The 25,317-nt window shown below is 38.1% G+C and overlaps 2 protein-coding genes across 4 annotated transcripts in view; one reads left to right on the forward strand and one right to left on the reverse strand.

The window, feature by feature from the left end:
• Nucleotides 1-3,320: 3,320 nt before the first annotated feature.
• Nucleotides 3,321-9,968, reverse strand: LOC103882288 (nuclease-sensitive element-binding protein 1). Its single transcript, XM_031669311.1, is given in 3 exon segments — nt 3,321-3,764; nt 3,767-4,843; nt 9,965-9,968. Coding segments are annotated over 3 exon segments (1,119 nt in total). The 3' UTR covers nt 3,321-3,726.
• A 5,917-nt stretch (nt 9,969-15,885) lies between these two features.
• The window catches only part of ADAM28 (ADAM metallopeptidase domain 28), a 63,677-nt gene continuing 54,245 nt past the window's right edge, over nt 15,886-25,317 (forward strand). For 2 of the 3 annotated variants that reach the window (XM_021942142.2, XM_021942143.2), the window contains exons 1-2: nt 15,888-16,956; nt 23,069-23,172. In XM_021942142.2, coding sequence (XP_021797834.1) covers nt 16,908-16,956; nt 23,069-23,172 — 153 coding nt within the window. In that variant the 5' untranslated portion in view covers nt 15,888-16,907. Of the gene's footprint in view, nt 16,957-23,068; nt 23,173-25,317 lie in introns of all 3 variants that reach the window. The other variant, XM_021942144.2, reaches the window with a different exon arrangement.

Below are 25,317 nucleotides of genomic sequence, written 5' to 3' on the forward strand. Positions count from 1 at the left end.
AAAGATTGAAATGTAAAATATAAATATAAATCATATTTTTCATCCATCAAATTGGCAAATATTTTAAAAATGGTAATGAAATGGTATTTTCAAAGGTATTCCTACGGATGCCAGTGCTGAAGAAAGGATAAATTAGCTCAATTTTTTATATATGTCACTTACATCATGAATCATTTTCTCAGGTTATCTATACACATTTTCTTATGCAGACGGCATGATTTTCCTTGACCTTTAATGTGTATTAACAGAAAAAGGTAGCCCCCTTGAAAATATTTTTTTAATTCAGAAGAGAATTTTTTTTATTTTTTATTTTTCTTTATTTTACTTTAAGTTCTGGGATAAAGAGAGGGAGAAGAGTGGTGCTTTTCCCATTCTTGGAAAAAACATTTGCACAGCCGTTTTCATCATTTCTTCCTCTATCACATCTTAAGTGGTAGAAAGGGGAAAAGGAGAATATGTTCAACTATAAGTGGAATGTTGTATCCAAAAAAACCTAATTCCCATAGGAAGCAAAGGGAAATGAATGAATAGTTTGTATGCATCAGGGCTCTCCAGAGAAACAGAATCAACAGGGTGTGTGTGTGTTTGTGTGCATGTGTGTGTGTGTGTGCATATATATCTCTCTCACATATATATCTCTTTCCTATACACATGAAAGAGATTTACTTTAAGCACTTGGCTCACATAATTGTGGAAGCTTCGTAAATCAATATTTTGTTTTCCCTGGAGAACCAGAGAAGCGCTGCAGCTCAAGTCCAGAGGTGGTCTGCAGGCTAACTTCCTTCTTGTTCAGGTGAGGTCAGTGTTTGTTGTACTAAGGCCTTCAACTGATTGGTGAGGCCCACCTGTATTATGAAGTGCAATCTGATTTACTCATAGTCCTCTCATTTAAATGTTAATCTCATAAAAATATCTTCTCAGAAATGACCAAGAATAAGATCTGACCAAATATATGGACCTTCTGGCTCAGTCAAGTTGACATATAAAATTACCATCTACCTAATGCATATGGGGCTTAATGCCTGGATGTGGGTTGATAGGTGCAGCAAACCACTATGGCACATTTATACCTATGCAACAAACCTGCATATTATGTATACGTATCCCAGAACTTAAAGTAAAATAAAAATAATTCAATGCCAAAAAGGAAAACAAAATTAACCATCACACATTTATATGTTAAAATTCCAAATCTTAATTTCTTCAAACTCTTCTCTCTCAGTTAAATGACACTCCACTGAATTTATTTTCTCTCTTTTTAAGCTGTTCTCACAAATAACTTCCTTCTCGACCTATCCCCATCTGCTTAATACTAAATTAACAAAATACAAATATTTGAATGGTTGTCATTCATACACATTGTGCATAAATAATCACCCATTTTTAAGAGGATGGGTTAACAACTTTCTTTGCTTGCAAATTGAGAGAGAGATCAGAATTTCCCGGTCTTGTATTTTGATTCTCTCAGCTGAGCACCTCTTATCAATCCGGAAGCACATGACGAGAGCAGGTAAGATTGTAGAATGACTCATTCCTAAAGAGATCAACATGTTGAATATATTCTTGTCAGTGTTCTCCTACATTGCTTATTTAAAAGTGAGGATAGTGCTGTCAGTCTCCGAATCTGTTGGTCCTCGCTTGTAAGATTTTATCTGATCAAAAGATGAAGAATCGGTATATATGTGTGTGTGTATATGCACACACATATATATACACACATATATATAATTTTCTGAATATACATAGTAGGTTCATATCTATATACACACATATATATTTTTATGTTTGATATATAGTACATTTGAGAGTATATATGCGTGTGTGTATATGTACAAATATATGCAAAATATATGTAAATATATATAGTACATCTGGGAGTTTGTATATATACACACATACATATACACACGTATATATGTGTGTGCACGCGCGCGCGTGTGTGTGTGTGTATATATATGAATTTACATACTCCCAGATGTTTAAAGTACATTTTAATCCACTTGTGGTATCTTTGGGCATTATTGTTCATGTGGGTGTCCATTACTTTGTAAAGTGGATCCAGGATTTTCTACCCAAAAAAGCTGATCCTCTTTGTCCTACAAAGGATCCACTGAAGGGCCTTCTTAGTTATGCAGATGTAGTATGGTGAGCAGTCTTATCTGCTTTTATTTGCCCTGTTGGTTGGGGAAGGATTCCCATCCTAGGGTTATGGAGATGCTGAACACATGTTGCCTGGTCCGAGACAGATAAGGTTGACAAATGCTCATGTCACATACACTCATGGCTCAAGGAAGAGGACACTGCATGCCCTAAAGGCCACATGAGGAACATAAGTACAGGGAACAGGGAACAACTAGGGCTGTGGGAAGCAGGCTTTCTAATTAGTATCAAAGGGGTGAGGTGCTCTCTGGTTCCTGTGGGAGTATGTGATTGCCTTATATGAGTAATTCTGTAGCTGGCAGGGAACTGAAGCTCACTACTCAGGGATAAGCAGGAGCTTTGCCTAGTCCCTGCGATAAGGAGAGTTGTTTGACTAGTGGACATTATCCATGGGAGAAAGGTGAGGAGCAAGATTGGTGGTGAAGCCATTCCAGGCCCTACCAGTTTTCCCCAGATGTCAGGTCATACATAACACTGAACCTTAATTTTAGTCCTTATATCTCATCATGCCAGTGGGGAGTGTGGGGAGAAGAAAGAAAACGTAGAAGAATTACAGATATAAAGATGGGTGGTGTCCATCCTCATTCTACGTGGAAGGCAGATTGTTCTGCCAAGCCCTGTCTGCTTGTTAAGTGCATCAAATTCTGCAAATGGTGCATCCGCTGACTGTCCACAATATATTAACATCTCTGCTGATTACCTATTGCTTTAAAACTTAGATATTGTATGATGAGAGGATGGGCCGTTTCATGTTACAAAGGACCTAATAGCATGTAGCATGTCTTAAATACACAGCTAGTAATTCAGGGCCTGAGAGGTTATTAACTAATTATAAAATAGCAACCTAAGCAAAAGGGTAGAAACTTATGTAAATATAGTACCTGAAAGGTGATAACAAAATCTCTTGGCTTTCTTTCGTGGAAATGTATTTACTAATCTCAAAAGCAAATAGCTTTCTTTTCTTTGTGCAACACTATCTACTTACCACAGGTGGGAACATGGCAAGTTAGAATACGAAACCCTAATAGCTTTTTTTTCCCCCTCCTCTTCTAAGACTCAGCAGTTCATGACTCGTGGTTCTGAGGCTCTGCTTGTTTTTGAAGGGTGATCCTCTTTCAATTATGAATTTAGTGTGCAAATATTTAGTAGCTACTATTTTCTTTTTTATTATTAAGACCTTTATTAACAGGTGCTTGCAGTTTGTTGACTTTTTGAAAAAATCAAGTTGTAAACTTTTATTACAAATTAAAAATGAAGTTCTTAAAAATCTCAACTTGACCAGATATGAAACAATTTAAAAACCTTTAAAGGCGTATTGAGAAAAACCAGGCTTTTTAAAAAAAACACATTTGTTATTACCAAAAAGAGACGTCTTTAGGTAAAAATAATAAAAACCCCATGCTGCATAGATATATGCAGATGGTTCTATTTATCTGGTCAACGAGCAAAAAGCAAGCACTTAAGGTCTTCAGCTCCAATCTTTTGTTCATTTCTTATTGCTGGAATTTCATATTTCTTCTTGTTGGATGACTAAACCGGATGATGGTAGAGATGGTTAGCCGACATTTACTCAGCCCCGCCCTGCTCAGCCTCGGGAGGGGAAAATTCTCAGCTGGTGGATTGGCTGCTTTTGTCTCTTTGCCATCTTGTGGTTTAGGGTTTTCTGGGCGTCTGCATCGGTAATTGAAGTTGCGGCTGTACCGACGTTGAGGTGGCTGCTGACCTTGGGTCTCATCTCCTTGATTTTCTTTATCTTCTTCATTGCCGTCCTCTCTAGGCTGTCTTTGGCGAGAAGGGCCCCTGCGGAATCGTGGTCTATATCCCCGATACATATTCTGCCTCACTGGTCTACCTTGTTCTCCTGCACCCTGGTTGTCAGCACCCTCCGTCACTTCTCCCTGCACAGGAGGGTTGGAATACTGTGGTCGGCGCCCATAGGGTCTCCGCATGTAGTAAGGTGGGAACCTTCGCCTGCGGTAGGGCCAGCGTTGTTGGGCCTGGCCTTCGGGAGCACTCTCCGATCCCTCGTTCTTTTCCCCACTCTCACTATTCTGGTAATTTTGCTGGTAATTGCGTGGAGGACCCCTACGACGTGGATAGCGTCTATAATGGTTACGGTCTGCTGTATATTTACTGCCTTGAACTGGAACACCACCAGGACCTGTAACATTTGCTGCCTCTGCACCCTTTTCTCCTTCAACAACATCAAACTCCACAGTCTCTCCATCTACACTGCGAAGGTACTTCCTGGGGTTATTCTTCTTTATGGCAGTCTGGTATACAAATACATCTTCCTTGGTGTCATTCCTGTTGATGAAACCATATGCGTTCCTTACATTGAACCATTTTACTGTTCCCAAAACCTTCGTTGCGATGACCTTCTTGTACCGGCTGGCAGGCGCCGTCGATGTGAGGCCGCCCGGGCCACCGCTCCCTGCACCGCTGCCCGTAGTGCCGGGCTTGGTGTCGGCGGAGCTGAGGGCGAGGGCGGGGGCGGCGGGGGGGGAGGGGAGGGGCAGCTGCTGGGTCTTGGCCTCGCTGCTAATGGTTGCGGTGATGGTGACTGGGGCCGGCTACGGCAGCTGCGGCTCCTCCCGGGGTGTGATGGTAACTAGGCCTGCGGTGGCGGTGGGGCTGCTCAGGGCTCTCTGGGGTCCGCTCTCCGCTCCCGCTACCGATCGAACTCAGTAGCTACTATTTTCTAATCACTGTATTGGGGTCTTGGGGATTTAATGATGAATAACACATATATCTTTAAAAGAATCTTGGTTTAGGGGAGAAAAAGCTTGTTTCATTAAATTTGGAAAATATTTATTTTTCGTGCTTATTTTTACATAATTGTTAAGTTATAAAAGTAATACCAACCACTGCTTAAAAATTAAGAAATACAGAAAGAGAGGAGATAAAAATACTCATCTTACCACACACACGCACACATACACACATTCACACATGTCTCTAAATATTTTGGATTTCTTTTTCTGTTTTTGGTTTTTATTCTTAATGAAGTCTTGATGTTTTTATTTAGTTTTGATCATTTTTTATATAACCGTATTACTTCATTTTTGCCCTAACAGTATAAACATTTTCTATAATATAAAAATTCATTATAATGCTAATTTTACATTATGGTTCAGTATTTTACTGAGCAAGCAAGCATGAAACATTTACATAGCCATGTTCTTATTTTGGGACATTTAATTTTGCTTTTATCCTGTATCAACAATATAATTAATATCTTGATACATTCTACATTTCAGACAATTTCTTTAGAATGATTCTCAATGGTTGAAGTATTTGTTTAATATATAAGAAAATATTTTAAAATCTTGTATTTGACACTGACCAGTCTGTTTTTCTCTTGGAGGTTACTCTCTGAGTTTGCACTTTTGTCTGTTTTGCTAAACTCAACAGAGGTACAGAAGAAATCAGACACATTTTCAGCACATATACAATATATGTAGTGAGCAGAGAGAAGGAATGTGGTCAGTCATGTTAAAGTCCAATTTCCTGAAACCCCACCAAACATGTCTTAAAAGCATCACCAAAGCATTCACTCAGTGCCAATTCTGTGCAGGTCATTTCTAGGTACTGGGAAACAAATACAGTGCCTTGGCACTACATGACTGTGGTCTGCCTTTGGGTTGAAGGAGTGGTACTTTTCTGTCCATTCCAGGAGCAATTGTAAGAACACAGCTGTTAGTCACTAATATTTTAACTGAATAAAAACATCTGTTGAAGATCCCACACCCAGTGGCCCCAAAATTTGTCACACGTGATCAGAAAATGTCTATTGTCTTTGATATTTCCACGATATTTCCTTCTCAGCGTTATGGTGAAGATTGATACGTGCTAATATAAACCATCTGGCACATTCCAGCTGCCCAGTGAACATGTGATCCTGTCTTCTTTTGCCCTTACCAAGACTGCACCCCCTGACCTGAGGCTGGGGCTCAGTAGGTGTCATCCTTTTTCTCTCATTCCCAGCCTTCAATAAAAAAACCATTTACTCTTCTTGCTATATGGCCTTCTTTGAAATAATCCAACTGGCAAGCAGAAAGAAGGGAAAATTCTGGGCCGAAAAGAAGTGTTTGTGAAGTTCTTTGGAAAAGATATAATCTTTCACATGTACAGCCCTTCTTCTCCCCTAAGTGAATAGAGCACCTGGGAGCATAGCTATTTTGTTTCTGGGAGTAAAAGAGAGTTACAGTGAAGTCCTTCCAGTGCTTCAGTAGTAAATCCCCTTGTGTGGAGTTCAAGAGACTGTTTCTCCCACTCAAAACCACAGGACTACTTGGAAATTGAACAACCTGCTCCTGAATAACTCCTGGGTAAATAATGAAAATAAGGCGGAAATCAAGAAGTTCTTTGAAACCAATGAGAATAAAGAGACAGTATACCAAAATTTCTGTGATGCAGCTAAAGCAGTGTTAAGAGGAAATTTAAAGCATGAAATGCCCACATCAGAAAACTAGAAAGATCTCAAATTGACATCCTAGCATAACAACTAAAAGAACTAGAGAAGCAAGCAAGCAAATCCAAAGGCTACCAAAAGATAAGAAATAACTAAGATCAGAGCAGAACTGAAGGAGATAGAGACACAAAAAACCCTTCAAAAATTCAATGAATCTAGAGCTGGTTTTTTGAAAAAAACAAAACAAAAAAAAATTGGTAGAACGCGAGCTAGAATAATGAAGAAGAAAAGAAAGAAGAATCAAATAAACACAATAAAAGACGATAAAAGGGATATCACCACTGACCCCACAGAAATACAAACAACCACCAGAGAATACTATAAACAACTGTATGTGATAAACTAGAAAATCAAGAAAAAAATGGATAAATTCCTGGACACATACACCCTATGAAGACTAAACCAGGAAGAAGTCGAATCCCTGAATAGACCGATAACAAGGTCTGAAATTGAGGTAGTAATAAATAGCTTACCAACCAAAAAAAGCCCAGGACCACATGGATTTACAACTGAATTCTACCAGGGGCACAAAGAGGAGCTGGTACCATTTCTTCTGAAACTATTCGAAACAATTGAAAAGGAGGGACTTCTCCCTAACTCATTTTATGAGGCCAGCATCATCCTGATACCAAAGCCTAGCAGAGATACAACAAGAAAAGAAAACTTCAGGCCAATATCCCTGATGAACATCTATGTAAAAATCCTCAGTAAAACACCGGCAAACCAAATCCAGCAGCACATCAAAAAGTTTATCCACCACAATCAAATCAGCTTCATCCCTGGGATGCAAGGCTGGTTCAACATATGCAAATCAGTAAACATAATTCATCGCATAAACAGAACTAATGACAAAAACCACAATTATCTCAATAAATTCAGAAAAAGCCTTTGATAAAATTCAACATCCCTTCATGTTAAAAACTTTCAATAAACTATGTATTAACGGAACATATCTCAAAAATAATAAGAGCCATTTACGACAAACCCACAGGCGGTATCACTGAATGGGCAAAAACTGGAAGCATTCCCTTTGAAAACCAGTGTAGGCAAGGACGCCCTCTCTCACCACTCCTATTCAACATAGTATTGGATGTTCTAGCCAGGGCAATCAGGCAAGAGAAAGAAATAAAGGGTATTCAAATACGAAAAGAGGAAGTCAAAATGTCTCTGTTTGCAGATGACATGATCCTATATCTAGAAAACCCCATCATCTCAGCCAAAAAGCTTCTTAAGCTGAGAAGCAACTTCAGCAAAGTCTCAGGATACAGAATACATGTGCAAAATTTACAAGCATTCCTATACACCACCGATAGGCAAACAGAGAGCCAAATCATATATGAACTTCCATTCACAATTCCTACAAAGAGAATAAAATACCTAGGAATACCATTAACAAGGGATGTAAAGGACCTCTTCAAGGACAAACTAGTACTTGTAGTTCAGAGGAAATGATAGAGGACATAAACAAATGGAAAAACATTCCATGCTTGTGGATAGGAAGAATCAATATCATGAAAATGGCCATATTGCCCAAAGTAATTTATAGATTCATTGCTATTCCCATTAAACTACCATTTACATTCTTCACAGAATTAGAAAAAACTACTTTAAAATTCATATAGAACCAAAAGAGAGCCCCCACAGCCAAGACAATTCTACGCAAAAAGAATAAAGCTGGAGACATCATGCTAAATGACTTCAAACTATACTACAAGGCTGCAGTAACCAAAACAGTATGGTACTGGTACCAAAACAGACACATAGACCAATAAAATAGAATAGAGATCTCAGAAATGAGATCACACATCTACAGCCATTCAATCTTCAACAAATCTGACAAAAATAAACAATGGGAAAGGAGTCCCTATTTAATAAATGGTGCTGGGAAAACTGTCTAGCCATATGCAGAACATTGAAACTGGACCCCTTCTTCACATCTTATACAAAAATTAACTCAAGATGGATTAAATACTTAAATGTAAAACCCAAAACTATAAAAGCCCTAGAAGAAAATCTAGGCAATACCACTCAGGACATAGGCATGGAAAAAGATTTCATGAGAAAAACATCAAAAGCAACGTCAACAAAGGCAAAAATTGACAAATGGGACCTAATTAAAGCACTTCTGCACAGCAAAAGAAACTATCATCAAAGTGAACCGACAACCTATACAATGGGATAAAAATTTTGCAACTTATCTGACAAAGGTCTAATATCCAGAATCTACAAGGAACTTAAACAAATTCACAAGAAAAAAAATAAGCAAGCCAATTAAAATTGGGCAAAAGACATGAACCAACACCTCTCAAAAGGAGAAACTTATGTTGCCAACAAATATGTAAAAAGTCTCAACATCACTGTTCATTAGAGAAATGCAAATCAAAACCACAATGAGATACTATCTCATTCCAGTTAGACTGGAAATTATTAAGATGTCAAAAAGCAGCAGATGCTGGTGAGGCTGTGGAGAAATAGGAACGCTTTTATACTGTTGGTGGGAATGTAAATTAGTTAACAGTTGTGGAAGACAGTGAGGCAATTTCTCAAGGATCTTGAACCAGAAATACCATTTGATCCAGCAATCCCATTACTGGGCATATACCCAAAGGAATGTAAATCATTCTATTATAAAGATACAGATATGTGTATGTTTACTGCAGCACTATTCACAACAGCAAAAACATGGAATCAACCCAAATGCCCATTAATAGTAGACTGGATAAAGAAAATGTGGGACATATACACCAATGAATACTATGCAGCCATAAAAAGGAATGAGATCATGTCCTTTGCAGGGAAATGGATGGAGCTGGAAGCCATTATCCTTAGCAAACTAACACAGGAACAGAGAACCAAACACTGCATGTTCTCACTCATAAGTGGCAGCTAAACAATGAGAACACATAGGCACAGGGAGGTGAACAACACACACTGGAGCCTGTCAAGGGGGACAGGAAGGGAGAGCATCAGGATAAATAGCTAATGCATGTGAGGCTGTGGGACTTAATACCTAGGTGATGGGTTGATAGGTGCAGCAGACCACCATGGCACACATTCACCTATATAACAAACCTGCACATCCTGCACATGTACCCTGGAACTTAAATTAAAAAAAGACAGTTTCTCATTCATATAAATTGATGGTTAGTAATTACTCTTCAAAGTATTTTAAGCTCTTGAATATAATAAATATCCAGAGAACACAGCATTACAATTATGTTTATGACACCTATTATTTTTTAAAATCTCCATCCTGAATTCCAAACATGTTTTTTCTAATTAATTACTGAATATTCTGCCTGAATGTAACATGTCCCAAACTAAACTTACGCATTTTTTCCCCTTACCTGCTCTCTTGTGTGAATCTCCACTCTAAGGGAACAAGGCAATTATCTAACTCAGATTCCTACACAAAGATCAGGGAATTAAGCCATAAGCAAACGTTGGCATCTCTACTGCCTAAATATGTCCCTAACCTGAGCACTGACCTCCATTTTCACTGCTTCCTCACTGACCCATTGTTTTTTGGATGTGTTTTAGCAGCTTCTGAATTGGTCTCTCTTCTTCCACTCTGTATTTCTGTCTCTGTGGATAAATTTTAGAAATGTGCTGAAGTTCCACCAAGGGTGTTCCATTGCACTTGAAATAAGCCAATTTCAGGCTCAACATTCTTACCCCCTTTCCCCACATCTCCCACTGACTTCTCCTTCAGTCGCTCCAGCCACCTGGATTCGCTTTTTGTTCTTGGACATGTTGAGTGTGCTTCAGCCTCAACCTTTTGCATTTTCTGTTCCCTCTACCTGAAATGCTCTTCCCTCATGTTTTTTCATGTTTAGGTTCTCATCATTTAGAGCCCACAACATCTGTTACCTCCCAAAAGAGGAATAAGGAGCCCCAGCTCTCCTTCCTTCCTACCCCTTCTTGTTGGTCTTTAAGATAAAGCAATTAAAAATATTCATCTTCCTCACTGTATCTCTGAGCCATCTGAGAAAGCAGGCAAGGAAAATAAAGACTAAAACATCCCCCTTGTAATTGTTAATGCTGGATACGACCAAAATGTGGTTTATAACTTTGGACTAGCATGTTTGCTAGCACTGGTCCCCAGAATTCAGTGGGCTCATCTACCTTTCCCAGGAAGTTCATGGGGCTGGCTCTGTTCCACACGAGGACAGCTCTTCACTGCGCCCCTGGACACTTAAGCATGGAGAAGCAGAACACACATGTGCTCCCAAGAGAAGGAGAAGAGGAAGAAGCCAGGTAGATGGGTCCCTCTACTTGCCTTAGCAATATAAGGCAAGGGTCAGAAAGGGGCTAGGAGGTTATGCTACTGGGTAGTCTTCCCATGGCAGGAAACAGTAGGAACGAGCAATGGATGTTTGTTCAGAACTTGTCACCTAGTTTTATTTTTTTCATAGCATTGATTTTGCTCACGTTCCCATTCCAATTAGATTCTCATCTCCAAGCAGGTATATATTTTTATCTCTGTTCAAAGCCTAATCCCTAAAACCTATTCCAGTAGTTGGCACATAGTAGACACTACATATTTAATGAATAAACCCTTTTTTATTTTAGCACCCCCATATCTAATTAATAACTGTATCTCTCCAATATACTTAATAAATATTTCTCAAACCTCTCCCCTTCTTTTCATCCCTATTGTTTCTACTGAAATTCAGACTCCTGCTTTCTTTCATTTTCACTTACAACCGGTTTCTGTTCTCTGATCTAATCAGGCTTTAGAGTCACTCTCTACACTGCTGCCAATGTAATTGTTCTAAAATTTAAATCTGATTTTACACCATTCCATACTTCCTTTTGCAACACTCATACCTTGTAGTATTATTTCTTTTTGAAATACTATCCTAAATATATTTATATTTTTATACACATATACACATACAATTATATGTGGTGACGGACCACCATCATACAGGCAATCCATTGATGACTGAAATGTCATTTATGTGGCACATACCTGTATATAATAGAAAGAGGGTTTAATCCAGGAGGCAGAGGTTACAGTGAACTGAGATCACGCCAATGTACTCCAGCCTGGGCAACAGAGCAAGACCATCTCAAAAAGAAAAGGAGGGTTTATGTATATTTGTGTGTGCATATGTGTGTATATTTATGTGTGTGTATATGTACACACATAAATGTATATAGTTATGTATCACATAAATGACATTTTAGTCATTGATGGATTGCATATATGATGTGGTCCTGTAAGATTACAATATTGTATATCATTTCTACACTTAGATATTATTTAGTTTCATGATACTTGCCATTGTATTACAACTGCCTACAGTATACAGTACAGTAACATGCTATACAGGTTTGTAGCCTAGGAGGAATAGGCTACACCATACAGCCTAGGTGTGTGGTAGTCTATACCATCTAGGTTTGTGTAAGTATACTGTAACACAAACCAACGAAATTGTCTAATGACACATTTCTCAGACTGTATCGCCATTAAGTGATCCATGACTGTGCATGTGTGTGTAATCAGTCAATAGTAATGATACCTATATATGCATGCATTATTCCTGTGTATAATTTGTTATACACATACAGAACATTGTTAAATGTTTTAGCACAGGTTTTGAGTGCTACCTTATGCTTTTTTCTCATTCTACTGTACTCCTCTTCAGGTATTGTATGTTTTTTCACTCATGTGACTCCTTTCTGCCATTTATATTTTATATTCTGGCAAAGAGTTTGACAAGTCATGACAATTAAAGATGTCAACGATAATGCTATATTTATCACAAAGAAACAAAGGGGAAAATTAAGCTGACTGTCCAAATTCGACTTTTATGCTTGCTTAATACATCTTTGATGAAATAACCAGGGAAGCAGAAAATAAAATTCATGTAGAGATTGGTATAAATTCTTTGACAGTAAAGGGAATTATAAATTTAACTCCGGGCTATGAAGAATGATAAAAAATTATAAGAATGATAACTGGAACAAACTGTGATCAAAGGCAAGTAACGACTACAAGAGAATTGAAAAGACGCGAAGAACAAGTGCCAATTTAAAATTCTACATGGATCAGCGTGCAGACTGTCATCATTCACCATTTCCAGTGCACTCCCCTCTCCTCAAGAGGCAAGCAGGAAAGTTATACTCCTTCTCATTCGATCCCATCAGTGGTGCCCATTCACCAAAGGGTCAAAGTCAAGCATGAACTCTTAACACTTAGCAGGGTATCTTCCCAATCTCCCAGGCATTCTTTCCTCCAACAGTTCCAAACACTACCAGCCATAAACTAATGTGCTATAATATATCATCCTTACTTATTCTCATAATTCTTTTTTTCCAACTTTTATTTTAGATTCAAGAAGGTACATATCCATTTGTTACATGGATATATTGTGTAATGCTGAGGTTTGGGATACAAATAATCCCACCACCTGGCTACCCAGCATAGTATCCAATAGCTAGGTTTTCAGCCCTTTCCCCTCTTCCCTCCCTTCTCCAGCAGCCCCAGTGTCTATTATTATCATCTTTATGTCCATGAGTACCCAACGTTTAGCTCCCATGTGTAATTGAGAACATGCAGTATTTGATTTTTCCTTCTGCATTAATTCGCTTAGGGTAATGGCCTCTAGGTGATCCATGTTGCTGCAAAGAACACAATTTAATTCTCTCTTGTAGCTACATGGTATTCCATGGTATGTATGTACCACATTTTATTCATCCATTCCACCATTGATGGGCACCTAGCTTGATTCCACGTCATTGCTCTTGTGGATAGTACTATGATGAACATACGAATGCATGTGTCTTCTTGGTAGAATAATTTTTCTTTTGGCTATATATCCAGTAAAAGGATTGTTGGGTCAAATGACAGTTCTATTCTAATTTCTTTGAGAAATCTCCAAACTGCTTTCCAGACTGGCTGAACTAATTTACATTCCTACCAACATTGTCTGAGTGTTTCCTTTTCTACGCAGCCTCACCAGTGTTCGTCATTTTTTGACTTTTTAATAAGAGCAATTTTGGCTGGTGTGAGATGGTATCTCATTTTCTTTTTTATTTGTAGTCTGATAATTAGTTGTGTTGGGTACTTTTTCACGTTTGTTAACTGCTTGTATATCTTATTTGGAGAAGTGTCTGCTCATTTGACTTTTTTTATTTGTTTGTTTTGAGACAGAGTCTTGCTCTGTCACCCAGGCAGGAGTGCAGTGGTGCAGTCTTGGTTCACTGCAACCTCCTCCTCTGGGTTCAAGTGATTAACCTGCCTCAGCTTCCCAAGTAGCTGGGACTACAGGTGCCTACTACATGTGGCTAATTTTTGTATTTTTAATAGAGATGAGGTTTCACCATGCTGGCCAGGCTGGCCTCGAACCCCTGACTTCAGGTGATCTACCCGCCTCCGCCTCCCAGAGTGCTAGGATTACAGGCATGAGTCACTGCACCTGGCCTTTTGCCTATTTTTTAATGAGGCTATTTGTTTCTTGCTTGTTCAATTGTTTAAGTTCCTTATAGATTCTGCATATTAGACTTTTGTCCGCTGTGTAGTTGGCTCATATTTTCGCCCATTATGTAGGTTGTTGGTTTGCTCTGCTAATAGTTTCTTTTTGCTGTACAGAAGCTCTTTAATTTGATCCCACTTTTCCATTTTTGTTTTCATTACAATTGCTTTTGAGGACTTAAGTCATAAATTGTTTCCTAGGGCCAATGTCCAGAATGTCATTTCCTAGGTTTTCTTCTAGGATTGTCATAGTTTGAGGTCTTACATTTAAATCTTTAATCCATCTTGAGTTAATTTTTATATATGGTGTAAGGTAGGGGTCCAGTTTTATTCTTCTGCATATGGCTAGCCAGCTATCCCAGCACCATTTATGAAATAGGGAGTCCATTTCCCCAGGACTCCTGCCTCCAGAATGCGCTCCCTGCCCTGTTTGGTGTAGACCTCTGACTTCTATTGATAAATCTATTATAACACTAAACACTTTGTGATATTGTGATCATTTACAGGTGGTACTCACTTTGTGCAATTTTATGGTAATTGAACTTATCTTTCTCAGATTGTGAACATCTCAATGAAAGTGATTGTGTTTTTTGTTTGAGACAGTGTCTCGCTCTGCTGCCCAGGCTGGAGTGTGGTGGTGCAATCTCAGCTCGCTGCAGCCTGTGCCTCCTGGGTTCAAGCAATCAATCAATTCTCCTACCTCAGCCTCCTGAGTAACTGAGATTACAGGTGCCCATCACCACACCCAGCTAATTTTTTTACTTTTAGTAGAGGTGGGGTTTCACCATGTTGGGCAGGCTGGTCTCAAATTTTGATCTCAGGTAATCTGTCAGCCTCAGCCTCCCAAAGTGCTGGGATTACAGATGTGAGCCACCACAACCGGCCATGATTATGTTTTTTCAACTGCAATCTCAGTGTCTCACACATAATAGCTATAAGTAAAATTACATTGAATTAATGGAGGAAAAATATGTAATAATTAAAAAGTTGAAGTGTTCTTTATGTTCCCTGGGAAAGACAAAGCAATGAAACTTGGGTTGAAAAGGCAAGAAATCCATGAATCACAATCCTGATGGTTAAAATTCTCAATAACTAGACTCAAAAATTTCCTTGTGGTTTTTAGTTGATGACTTTATGATCATTTGGAGATATCAATCATCACTGCAATCCCTGTAGTATGAGAATGCATTTCAGAATCTGTAAAATGATGCATGATTTTAGTGGAGTAGGACAATATTTTGTGGTAATAACTGGTCCTTGGTGTTATTTCTATTCCTTAAGAATTTCATAGTTATTTTTATTCTCCCAGAATCGTATCAATAGAAATAAGACTGGGAATATAAGTCATCTAAGCCAAGGGAAAGCATTAGAGTATATGACTAAGAGCCCAGACAACACATAGCTCAGATTCCACTTCTACCACTTATTGGATAGGTGACTTTATCTGCTTAATCTTCTTAATCTATACAATGAGGACAACTGAGTCTTAATCATTTGAATTTTGCCTCTAAAACCTCAATTTTTCACCTGCAAAATGAATGTAAATGCATAATACATATCATAAGGACTAATAAAATAACAAGCACAGTAGATTTAGGAGAGTACCTGTATTAGTCCATTTTCACACTATTATGAAGAAATATCCGAGACAGGGTAACTTATAAAGAAAAAGAGGTTTCATGCACTCACAGTTTCACATGGCTGGGGAAGCCTCACACTCATGGTAGAAGGTGAAGGAGGAACAAAGACACATCTTACATGGAGGCAGGCAGAGAGAGCCTGAGCAGGGGAACTGCCCTTTATAAAATCATTGGATCTTACGAGACTTACTCACTATCACAAGTGCAGTGTGGGAAAAGCCCGCCCCTTGATTCAATTATCTCCCACTGGGTCCCTCCCACAACACACGGGGATTATGGGAGCTACAATTCAGGATGAGATTTGGGTGGGGACACAACCAAACCCTATCAGTACCTAAAACTTAATAAGCAGCTCAACTGATATTAGTTATTTTATTGGTTATAAATATGATTTTTGGACATGCCCAATTTAGCCTTACTACCACCAGTGACAGATCCTAAAATTGTATCATTTGGGTCTTCAATCCTTTTTCCACACTCCTGTTGTCAGTTATGATACAAATACCCCCAGGGATCTAAAAATTCTTGTGCTTATATTGTCAGACATTCTTATTGCAGGATAGTTAAAGCTTCCTGAGAGTACCCTTGTGTGAGAATAGAACATAAAGGAAAAGAGAATGCTATATAGTAATTAGGTAGAATTAGGAATTGCTTTACATAACCACATTATGTATGTGGGGGAAAAATAACATTCTTAATAACTTTTTTCCTACAATTTCACATATGTAAAATATATTTAAACATATATATTTATATATTGTATCCATATATCCATAATGTAAATCAATGTCTGGCATATTTTTCAAGACTCATTAATGCCGTTGCCTATTTCCTTGTAGCTTATCTGGCTATAATAATATGTTGGAAATGTACTACTTTGGAGTGGGGAGTATGGAGAAGGAGAGTGAAACAATAGTTCAGATCAAGGAATCTTACAGCCAGGAGGCAGCCAGCACTTCCTCCTGCTGTCCCATTGTTGCAGGACCACAGCTTCGAGGTTGTGCAACACCTTTAGTAAACACTTCCTGAATCAGAGTCAAGAATGAACCAGGGAGTTTCATTCTGTCTCACTGGAGAGGCGGCAGGGACAGACCCAGCAGCGCCCATCTGAGCGAGAAGAGCAGACACTGTGCTCCTGGAATCACCCAGCATGTTGCAAGGTCTCCTGACAGTCAGTCTCCTCCTCTCTCCTGTTCCAGGTACGTGTTTAGCTCTTTTTCAGGTTCTATTGAATGCATTAGCGAACTTTTCATCATCTCCTAATAGTTTTATTGTATAAACTATTTTGACTTTTTTCTTTTTCTTTTTTCTCAACCAGTTTTACTAACTAGTTGGGCTGGTTTTAACCTGTTGTTTGGGGGCTGTGAGTGATATAAAGACAATGTTAAAAAGAGGCAAGAGGTCTTGAACCAATATGTATGCATCTCATCTGAGAATATATAGAAATAAAAGGGACAATTTCATACAGCACAATTTAAATAATGAATATGAGTTCTGGCTGAAAAAGTGGAATTAATAAAACCCAGCTTGTCATTTAAAGAATGGTAAAGATGTGGCAGATTTGACTATTACTGTGTACAAGGCTTAGGAAAATACCTGCTATTATTATGGGAGCCAGTTTGGCTCTTTCTGCTTGAGTGTATATGTTTGTATTTATTCATTATTAGTAATAATAAATGTGACTAACTGGAAATAATTAACTATTTTTTAAATTTATAAGGTATTATGATATTATGTAACAAAACAATATTGCTATTAAGCTTAACTTGATAATTTACTTTTATTTTGCTGGTTATATCAAACATTTAAAAATTTGAAAGGAGAAAAATACTACCTTCCCAACAAGAAATTGTGTCTAGCAAGTCTCTCAATTTCTGGTAAATTCTCTAGTTAGATTTTGGTTAAATTAGATTGGGTATCGTGATTCTTCAGCTTATTTCTATTTCCAGAGCTTATTTAACTCAGCACATGAACTGCAGTGCCTCGAATTCCTCCCCAGTAAACCTGTTTGTGGGTCTTAGAATGTTTGCTGGGACCTGGGGATGGGAACAGATTATCAGCTAGAGGTATGGGGCTTAGGGAGGGAAAACTTTCCCTTGTCCATGCACCCTCTTAGTACTTTGTTGCTAAAAATGATTTTCCTGCTTCTGACTTTTGATTTGTTTTCAAGACTTATAAAAATTTCATCTAACCTAATATCTTTAATTATCTGATTATTTTCCATTTCTGTATATTTTTGCTTCTATATGTTTTTGTTTGCACTCACTTTTAATATGTACCTATATCTGAACTGAACCTTTTATCACTGTGCAGTGATCCTCTTCATCTCTAATGCCTTTTGCTTTGATATCTATTTTGTCTGATGTGAACGTGTTACACCAGCTTTCTTTTGGTAAAATGAGCCTGAAATATTAAAAAAAATAAAACTGATGTCAGGCATTTAATATTGACCTGAAATTCCTACTTTTTGAGTCAAACTTAATAGAAATATTTTTTCTCTCCATTCTCCAAGACTGCTATCACCAACAGCTTTTCGGGAACCCGCTCTTAGCTGAAATACAAGAACTGCTTGGGCACTAGCTTTGTTGAAGAGCATAAAGATCAAGCTGGGCCGGGTGCGGTGGCTCAAGCCTGTAATCCCAGCACTTTGGGAGGCCGAGACGGGCGGATCACGAGGTCAGGAGATCGAGACCATCCTGGCTAACACGGTGAAACCCCGTCTCTACTAAAAATACAAAAAATTAGCCGGGCGTGGTGGCAGGCGCCTGTAGTCCCAGCTCCACGGGAGGCTGAAGCAGGAGAATGGCGTGAACCCGGGAGGCAGAGCTTGCAGTGAGCTGAGATCCGGCCACTGCACTCCAGCCTGGGCCACAGAGCGAGACTCTGTCTCAAAAAAAAAAAAAAAAAAAAAGATCAAGCTGGATCCATTAACAGATTCGCATGGCTAACACTGGGTCCCATGCACATTACAGCCCTTCTGTGCAATTGGGCACACCAATCGGTTCTGCTGCCCTGACGGTGCCTGTACACCATGGCACCAAGAGACGCAGCTTCCTCTGATGTCACGCCTAGAAGTGTGACGCCACCTGTCCTTTAACCTCCAACTTGCATTTTTAAGGGTGTCTTTTTTGCCACTGAACTATCCCTGTTATGATTCCCATTTGGGTGGCCTTTCTAGTCAGAATCTAAGAAGTAAAGCAATTTTCATTTCCCACCTCTTCCTCTTTGTTCTCTGCCCCTATCATCAAAGCAATAAATATATGCCCCTCTGACCACGACTTCTGCCCAGTTCCCAGACGGTTGACATAAAAGAAGGAGATGTAAAATAAGGCCGGTTGTGTGTAGTGAACTTCACAATCCCCTGAGAAAAAATGACTGACGGGATTTCATCCTACAAAAAGGAAAAGCAAATATTTAAAAGGATGTGACAGGTGTTTGCGGGGTGAAGATGTAAATGAGTGCATCAATAGAGGAGAAAGGTCTTTACCTTATTACAGTAGAATACCCGGGGGTACAGCAATTTTGAAATTATTTTATTTCAAACTACCAGTTATTCCTTGCCTTTATAAGGTGACTAGAAGACTGAAAAGGATATATACAATTTAATCAAAATAGCCAAAATAATAGACCTAATTGAAATGCAGTTTTTTTCCTTTTGTTTGTACTCACTTTTAATGCATGAAGTTTAAAACCACAAGATGGATTGAGGAGATACAGAGAATCCCAGAACATAAGTCAATATCCTTGTGTAAACCCTAATTCCGCATTTAGTGTGATGGGTTCAGTTTGGAAAGAAGATGTTTCTTTGAACAGTTTCAAACACATTTGAACAAAAATGAAAATGTCGATATTACATACTAATGTTCCCATTTCCAAAATGACCCCAAACACATGAACAAATAATGAAGCAATCCAGACTAATGTGGATCATATTAATGTTGTTAATGAGCTTTGGTTTTTCTAAAACTCAAAACAGTCAAAAATAATTATCCAATCTAAACCAAAATAACAGTTTTCTTTTTCCTGATCTGGTTTTGCTATTCAAGACTAATCCAACATGTGAGTTCTGTGGGAGAGAGAAGGCAAGTATTAAAATGAATTAATAGAAACATATTGTGTTACACCCTGGATTTGTGTAATCTCTGGATGGCAGTTGGTTGTGTTTGTTCCTCAGGCTTCAAAATAATTAACATGATGTTATTCAGTGGGGATGAGACTGCACCATCTCCATTAAACTTGAAGGCGGATGAGCTAAACAATATTTAGGTCTGTTACATCCCTACAATGGCTGTGTAATTTCTTGTATTCCAGATCTCATTATTTCAGGGACTTCTAGGTTTCCAGAAAATGAGAGCCTTTAAGAGAAATTCTATTTGGTTTCTTTAGAGAATATATGAAGTGGCAAGAGTTTGGAAGGAGCTGGAATTCCATTCACTTCAAACTGAAGAGATTGAGAGGTTGCCAAAGACTTTTAAAAGAAATGCTGTGGGTTTTTGTTGTTGTTGTTGATTTTGTTTTGCTTTGCTTTGTCTTTGATTTCCATTTGGAAGTGGTTCATCCACCAAAAAGTTAGTAAGAAATTTTATAACTAACTTACATATTTTGAGCCCATAGTCAAGAGCTAGTTTGTAATTTCTGATTTCATGAAACATTAGGATTCAGACACTAACTAGAAGCATAGAGGTCAGTGTGCATGTGAGAGAAAATTTGTGTTGGCTAGATGGGCCTGTTTTCCTTCTCACCATTTCTGAATGGTGTTGAGAAGGAAACTCACTTCATTTTCTGCTTTTATACAAAAAATCAGGAACACAACTATTATTTTATTCTACGAAGGCAGCTTGGACTAGTATTTCCTGTTAGAATCACGTGTGTTCTAATATAGCATTTTAAAAGATTTGTGTTGGCTGCAACATTGGTGAAATTTGGCTTCGCTAACTCTATCTTTAACAAGACTACTCGCATTGATTAGCTACTGTAATCTACTAGGCAGCATGTTGGTGCCTTATGGTATGCTTGTTTTGTGTCCCTAAATTAAGGAGGCAGCAGGGAATTGTGTCAATACCATCAGTTAATTTCTGGCAGGAGTAATTTTCTTACCTCTTGGCATCTTACAGTTTCAAAATAATTACAAAAATTAGAAAAATTTTAACTCAGAAAAAGAATCATCAATTTAATATTTATTTAGGTTTTCGAACTTATGTTTCAAAAATTTTTTATAATTGATGTTATTCTTTTCCTTTACCAAAGGTTAATTTAATAGAAATCAAAGATGCCCAGGGATTACCTCTGTGAGAGCAAGAAATGAGGAACTGAAGAACCTCGTGATGTTGTTCTTGAAGTGTGACAATGTAATGAGGCTTATTTTATCACAATGGATCAGAATTCAGCTATCCTAATGATCACTGACTCTCCAAAGAGGTTATAGGGGATTCTGTATTTATTTGCATAAATCATAAACCACTTGAACTAGCTTTAGAAACCATTTATTCGGCCTCCTTTTTTCAAACTATTTAAAGACTCAAACCAAATAAAAAAATAAGGTACTGTCAGTGCCATGCCTTTAAGTAATTTTGATATTTTTTAGAGTAACTCTTAAGCCACTGAGAGAAAAGATAGTTCATTACTTTAACACTCTTTTTGACTCAAAGAGTTCTTAGCTGGTTTAAACCCTTTTTCTGTTCTTCAAAGTTAAATACAAGTGACTCTTCAGTCATTAAATGAAATAAAGCCATTCTCAAATGATTAACAATAATAACACTAGTTTTTGAAAGTTTATACTTTAGTTTCTGAAGAAAACTTTAAACAATGTTTTGCTCTGTGATAAATGACTGGAGTAAAAGCACAGCCCTCCTAGGTAAGCAGTAATACTTAAGTGCTTCAGTTATGTTTGTTAAAAGATCAACCACAGTAACATAAATGTATCTCACCATAGAACTTTAAGATTTGAGTACTCTGAGCTAGGATTACCTCTAGAGACCCTACTAGTCCTTACTCAGAGAAGAGAACAAAACCTTTTCAGTTCCAGTCTTAGAAAGTTGTAGAGTTAGGCCCTATTCTGCTACTGCAGTCCACATTTTGGTTAAGCCTGTAGCCACCTTTAGCAGTTAAGGAGCAGGTCTATTGACTTCATGCAGAACAGAGACTAGACCACATGGGCAAATCAAAAAGAAAATAGAAAATCTAATGTTAGCTTTAACAAAATTGAATCTCTCTCTAAAATGAGTTCTAGGCCGGGTGCCGTGGCTCATGCCTATAATCCCAGCAGTTTGGGAGGCCAAGCCAGGAGAACTGCTACAGCCTGGGAGTTCAAGACCAGCCTGGGCAATATAGTGAGACCTCTTCTCTAATAGAAAAAAAAAAAAAAATAGCCAGGCATGGTGGTGCACACCTGCAGTCCCAGCTACTCTGGAGGCTGAGGTGGAAGGATCACTTGAGCCCAGGAGGTTGAGGCTGCAGTGAGCTGTGTTTGTGCCACTGCACTCCAGCTTAGTGACAGAGTAAGACCTTGTCTCAACAAAATAAAAAATAATTACAAAAAGACTTCAAAAGACAACATGGAGAGGAGCATTTAAGATGCAGACAGGTTGGATCAAATCACTTCTCAGTTCTCTTTCAGTATGACTTGCAGGCTCAAAAAAGTCCTTCCAGGCCAGTGATTCTGTTTGAATTATCTGCTTCTCTAATTTTCATTTTTTAAATGTTTTGTATGCAAAACATGAAGGTTTTTTCTGCATTGCTTTTGCCAGCTCATTCTATGAACCTAGTATTGGAGCCTTTTCTTACTGTGACATAGTTTTATTTCACTAGTATAAAACATTGCTGTTTTCAAATCCAAGAAAAATAGAATTAAAATTGTGTACATTAGTTATTTTTTTCTAACCTTGTATGGTTTCCAGTGCTTTAATGCACTTTTTCTGGGACTGATTAGCTTCTCAGAGGATTACTTTCGCTTCTGTCTTTTTTGTTTTTTTGTTTTTTTTGGCTGGGCTGTTGCTATTTCCCTGCACTGCAGGGATCAAAGATAATGAGAAGTGGCAAAATCCAAAAGAAATACTTTCTCTAAATATGGTAACACTTGTAAACTTTTAGTGGGGGACGTATCTGAAGATACAGGTTAAAGTAAAACGTTAAGAGGAAAGAGTAGCCTTCTGAGGTTGTCGCTCTCTGCTGGTGTCAGCCCATTAATAACTCTGACATTCGTCACTTCAGCCTTCTGTGTGTGGTATCGTTCATTGGGAATGCAGTAAGGATGGCCATTACTGGCCAGCCTACTTCAGTTCTACCTGGATAAGTCTTTTTCTTTTTTCTCAGTAAGTGCTATAAAAGAACTCCCTGGGGTGAAGAAGTATGAAGTGGTTTATCCTATAAGACTTCATCCACTACATAAAAGAGAGGTCAAAGAGCCAGAGCAACAGGTACAGCTTTTGATTTATCAAAGAATCTTGATTTGAGATATATATATATATGTATATATACACACACACACACATATACACATATATATACATTATATATATATCTCTGATGAGATAGATGAGATTTATATGTGTATGTTTATATATGTGCGTGTGTGTGTGTGTGCCTGTGTGTGTCAAGTGGAATTTGTGATGTTTTCAGCAATTACACCTTGAAGTTAAATAACAATGATTATATTTGTATTTCTTTTTGACCTTTTAAAAAATCTTTACTATAACCCGAAGTTATATTATTAACCTCATTCTACAAATCAAGTTTCTGAGAAGTGAAAGAAACTGTCCAAGGTAACAAAGAGAGGAAATTTAAATTTTTTTGAGACAGAGTCTCACTCTGTCACCCAGGCTGGAGTGGAGTGGCACAATCTCGGCTCACTGCAAGCTCCGCCTCCCGGGTTCACACCATTCTCCTGCCTCAGCCTTGAGTAGCTGGGACTACAGTGGCCCGCCACCACGCCCAGCTAATTTTTTTGTATTTTTAGTTGAGATGGGGTTTCACTCTGTTAGCCAGGATAGTCTTGATCTCCTGACCTTGTGATCCGCCCGTCTCGGCCTCCCAAAGTGCTGGGATTACAGGAGTGAGCTACCGCCTGGCCGTAAATTTAATATTTTATGATGATTTATTCTATGTACTTCCAAAGAAAATTGGATTCTTTCTATCTATCTATCTATCTAATCTATCCATCCATCCATCCATCCATCCATCCATCCATCCATCTATCCATCCTTCTAAACACAACTATGACAATTGAAACAGAAGTAGGAAAAAAAATACAGCAAGTGAATGCATGTATACACACACATTAACATGGAATTTATCTGTCTTTTCTGAAAAGACTCTTTTTAATGTTTGTACGTTTCTTACTGCAAATGAAACAACATATTCTCAGTCAACATTCACTCAATAAACATTTATTAATTCTAAGAAAAGCTAAAACATGATTCATTCAATTATAACAATGTTATAATTACCTGCACTCTTAAGTCTTCTTCTGGGAGCCAGAAAGATACAGATAAATGGGACACAAATACTAGTTTACAGAAATACTCTGAAATCCAGCACACTCGGTGCACATATTCCCTCACTGTATGCGATTTTCCATAGCATTTCTTCTAAAGCAAATTTATGACAACAGAACCTGTATTTGACCCCATTTCCTAAAATAATTATCAACCAAATGGTTTCACTAAATTCAGATGGAACCCAAATGCATTGGATTCCCCTTCAATATGACTTTCAAATGCCTTCTAAGAGTTTCTTTAAAATGTCAGACACCTTTTTTCCTGTAGTGCATTATGCTTATTATCTGGGTGACAAAGTAATCTGTACACGAAACCCCCATGACATGCGATTTACCCGTATAACAAACTGGCACAGGTATCCCCTGAATCTAAAATAAAAGTTGGAAAAAAAATAACGATTTTTAATATATCTTCATATTTAGTCCTTTCAACAACCATATAACATAAGTGTATTTTTACAGTATTTTATTTCTAAGTGGAGAGGTAGGGGCTCAGAAAATTTAAGTACCCTGCCTAGGAGCACATAGCTTATACGTTTTAGAGCTTGGATTCAAACCTGTTTGACTCCAAATGACAACTTTATGTGTTAGTATTATTTGTGGCTGCCTATCCAAGCAGCCAAATTGATTTAATATGTGGGAGAGTCTGTATGTTCTTCTGAGAGCCTCTATGGCATCAATAGAGGCTTTCTGGCCATTAAGGTAGCTCAGGTTCTGTTACACTGAAGTCTAAGAATCAGTCTGTAACCCTGAGACACTGACCAGTTTGTTGTATCATTTACTGTTAAAAATAAGAGACTCGTCAGTTGAATTTTTTTCTAATAACTTTTTATCTTTTTTGAAATTCTGTTTTAAGTTCTGGTATACATGTGCAGGATGTGCAGGTTTGTTACATAGATAAACGTGTGCCATGGTGGTGTGCTGCATCAATCAACCCATCACCTAGGTATTAAGCTCAGCATGCATTAGCTATTTCTCCTGATGCTTTCCCTTGCCCTGCCCCCTACCACACCTCAGAGTATGTTGTTCCCCTCCCTGTGTCCATGTGTTCTCATTGTTCAGCTCT

This window comes from Papio anubis, chromosome 8 (assembly GCF_008728515.1).
Source record: "Papio anubis isolate 15944 chromosome 8, Panubis1.0, whole genome shotgun sequence".
Taxonomy (NCBI): Eukaryota; Metazoa; Chordata; class Mammalia; order Primates; family Cercopithecidae; genus Papio; species Papio anubis.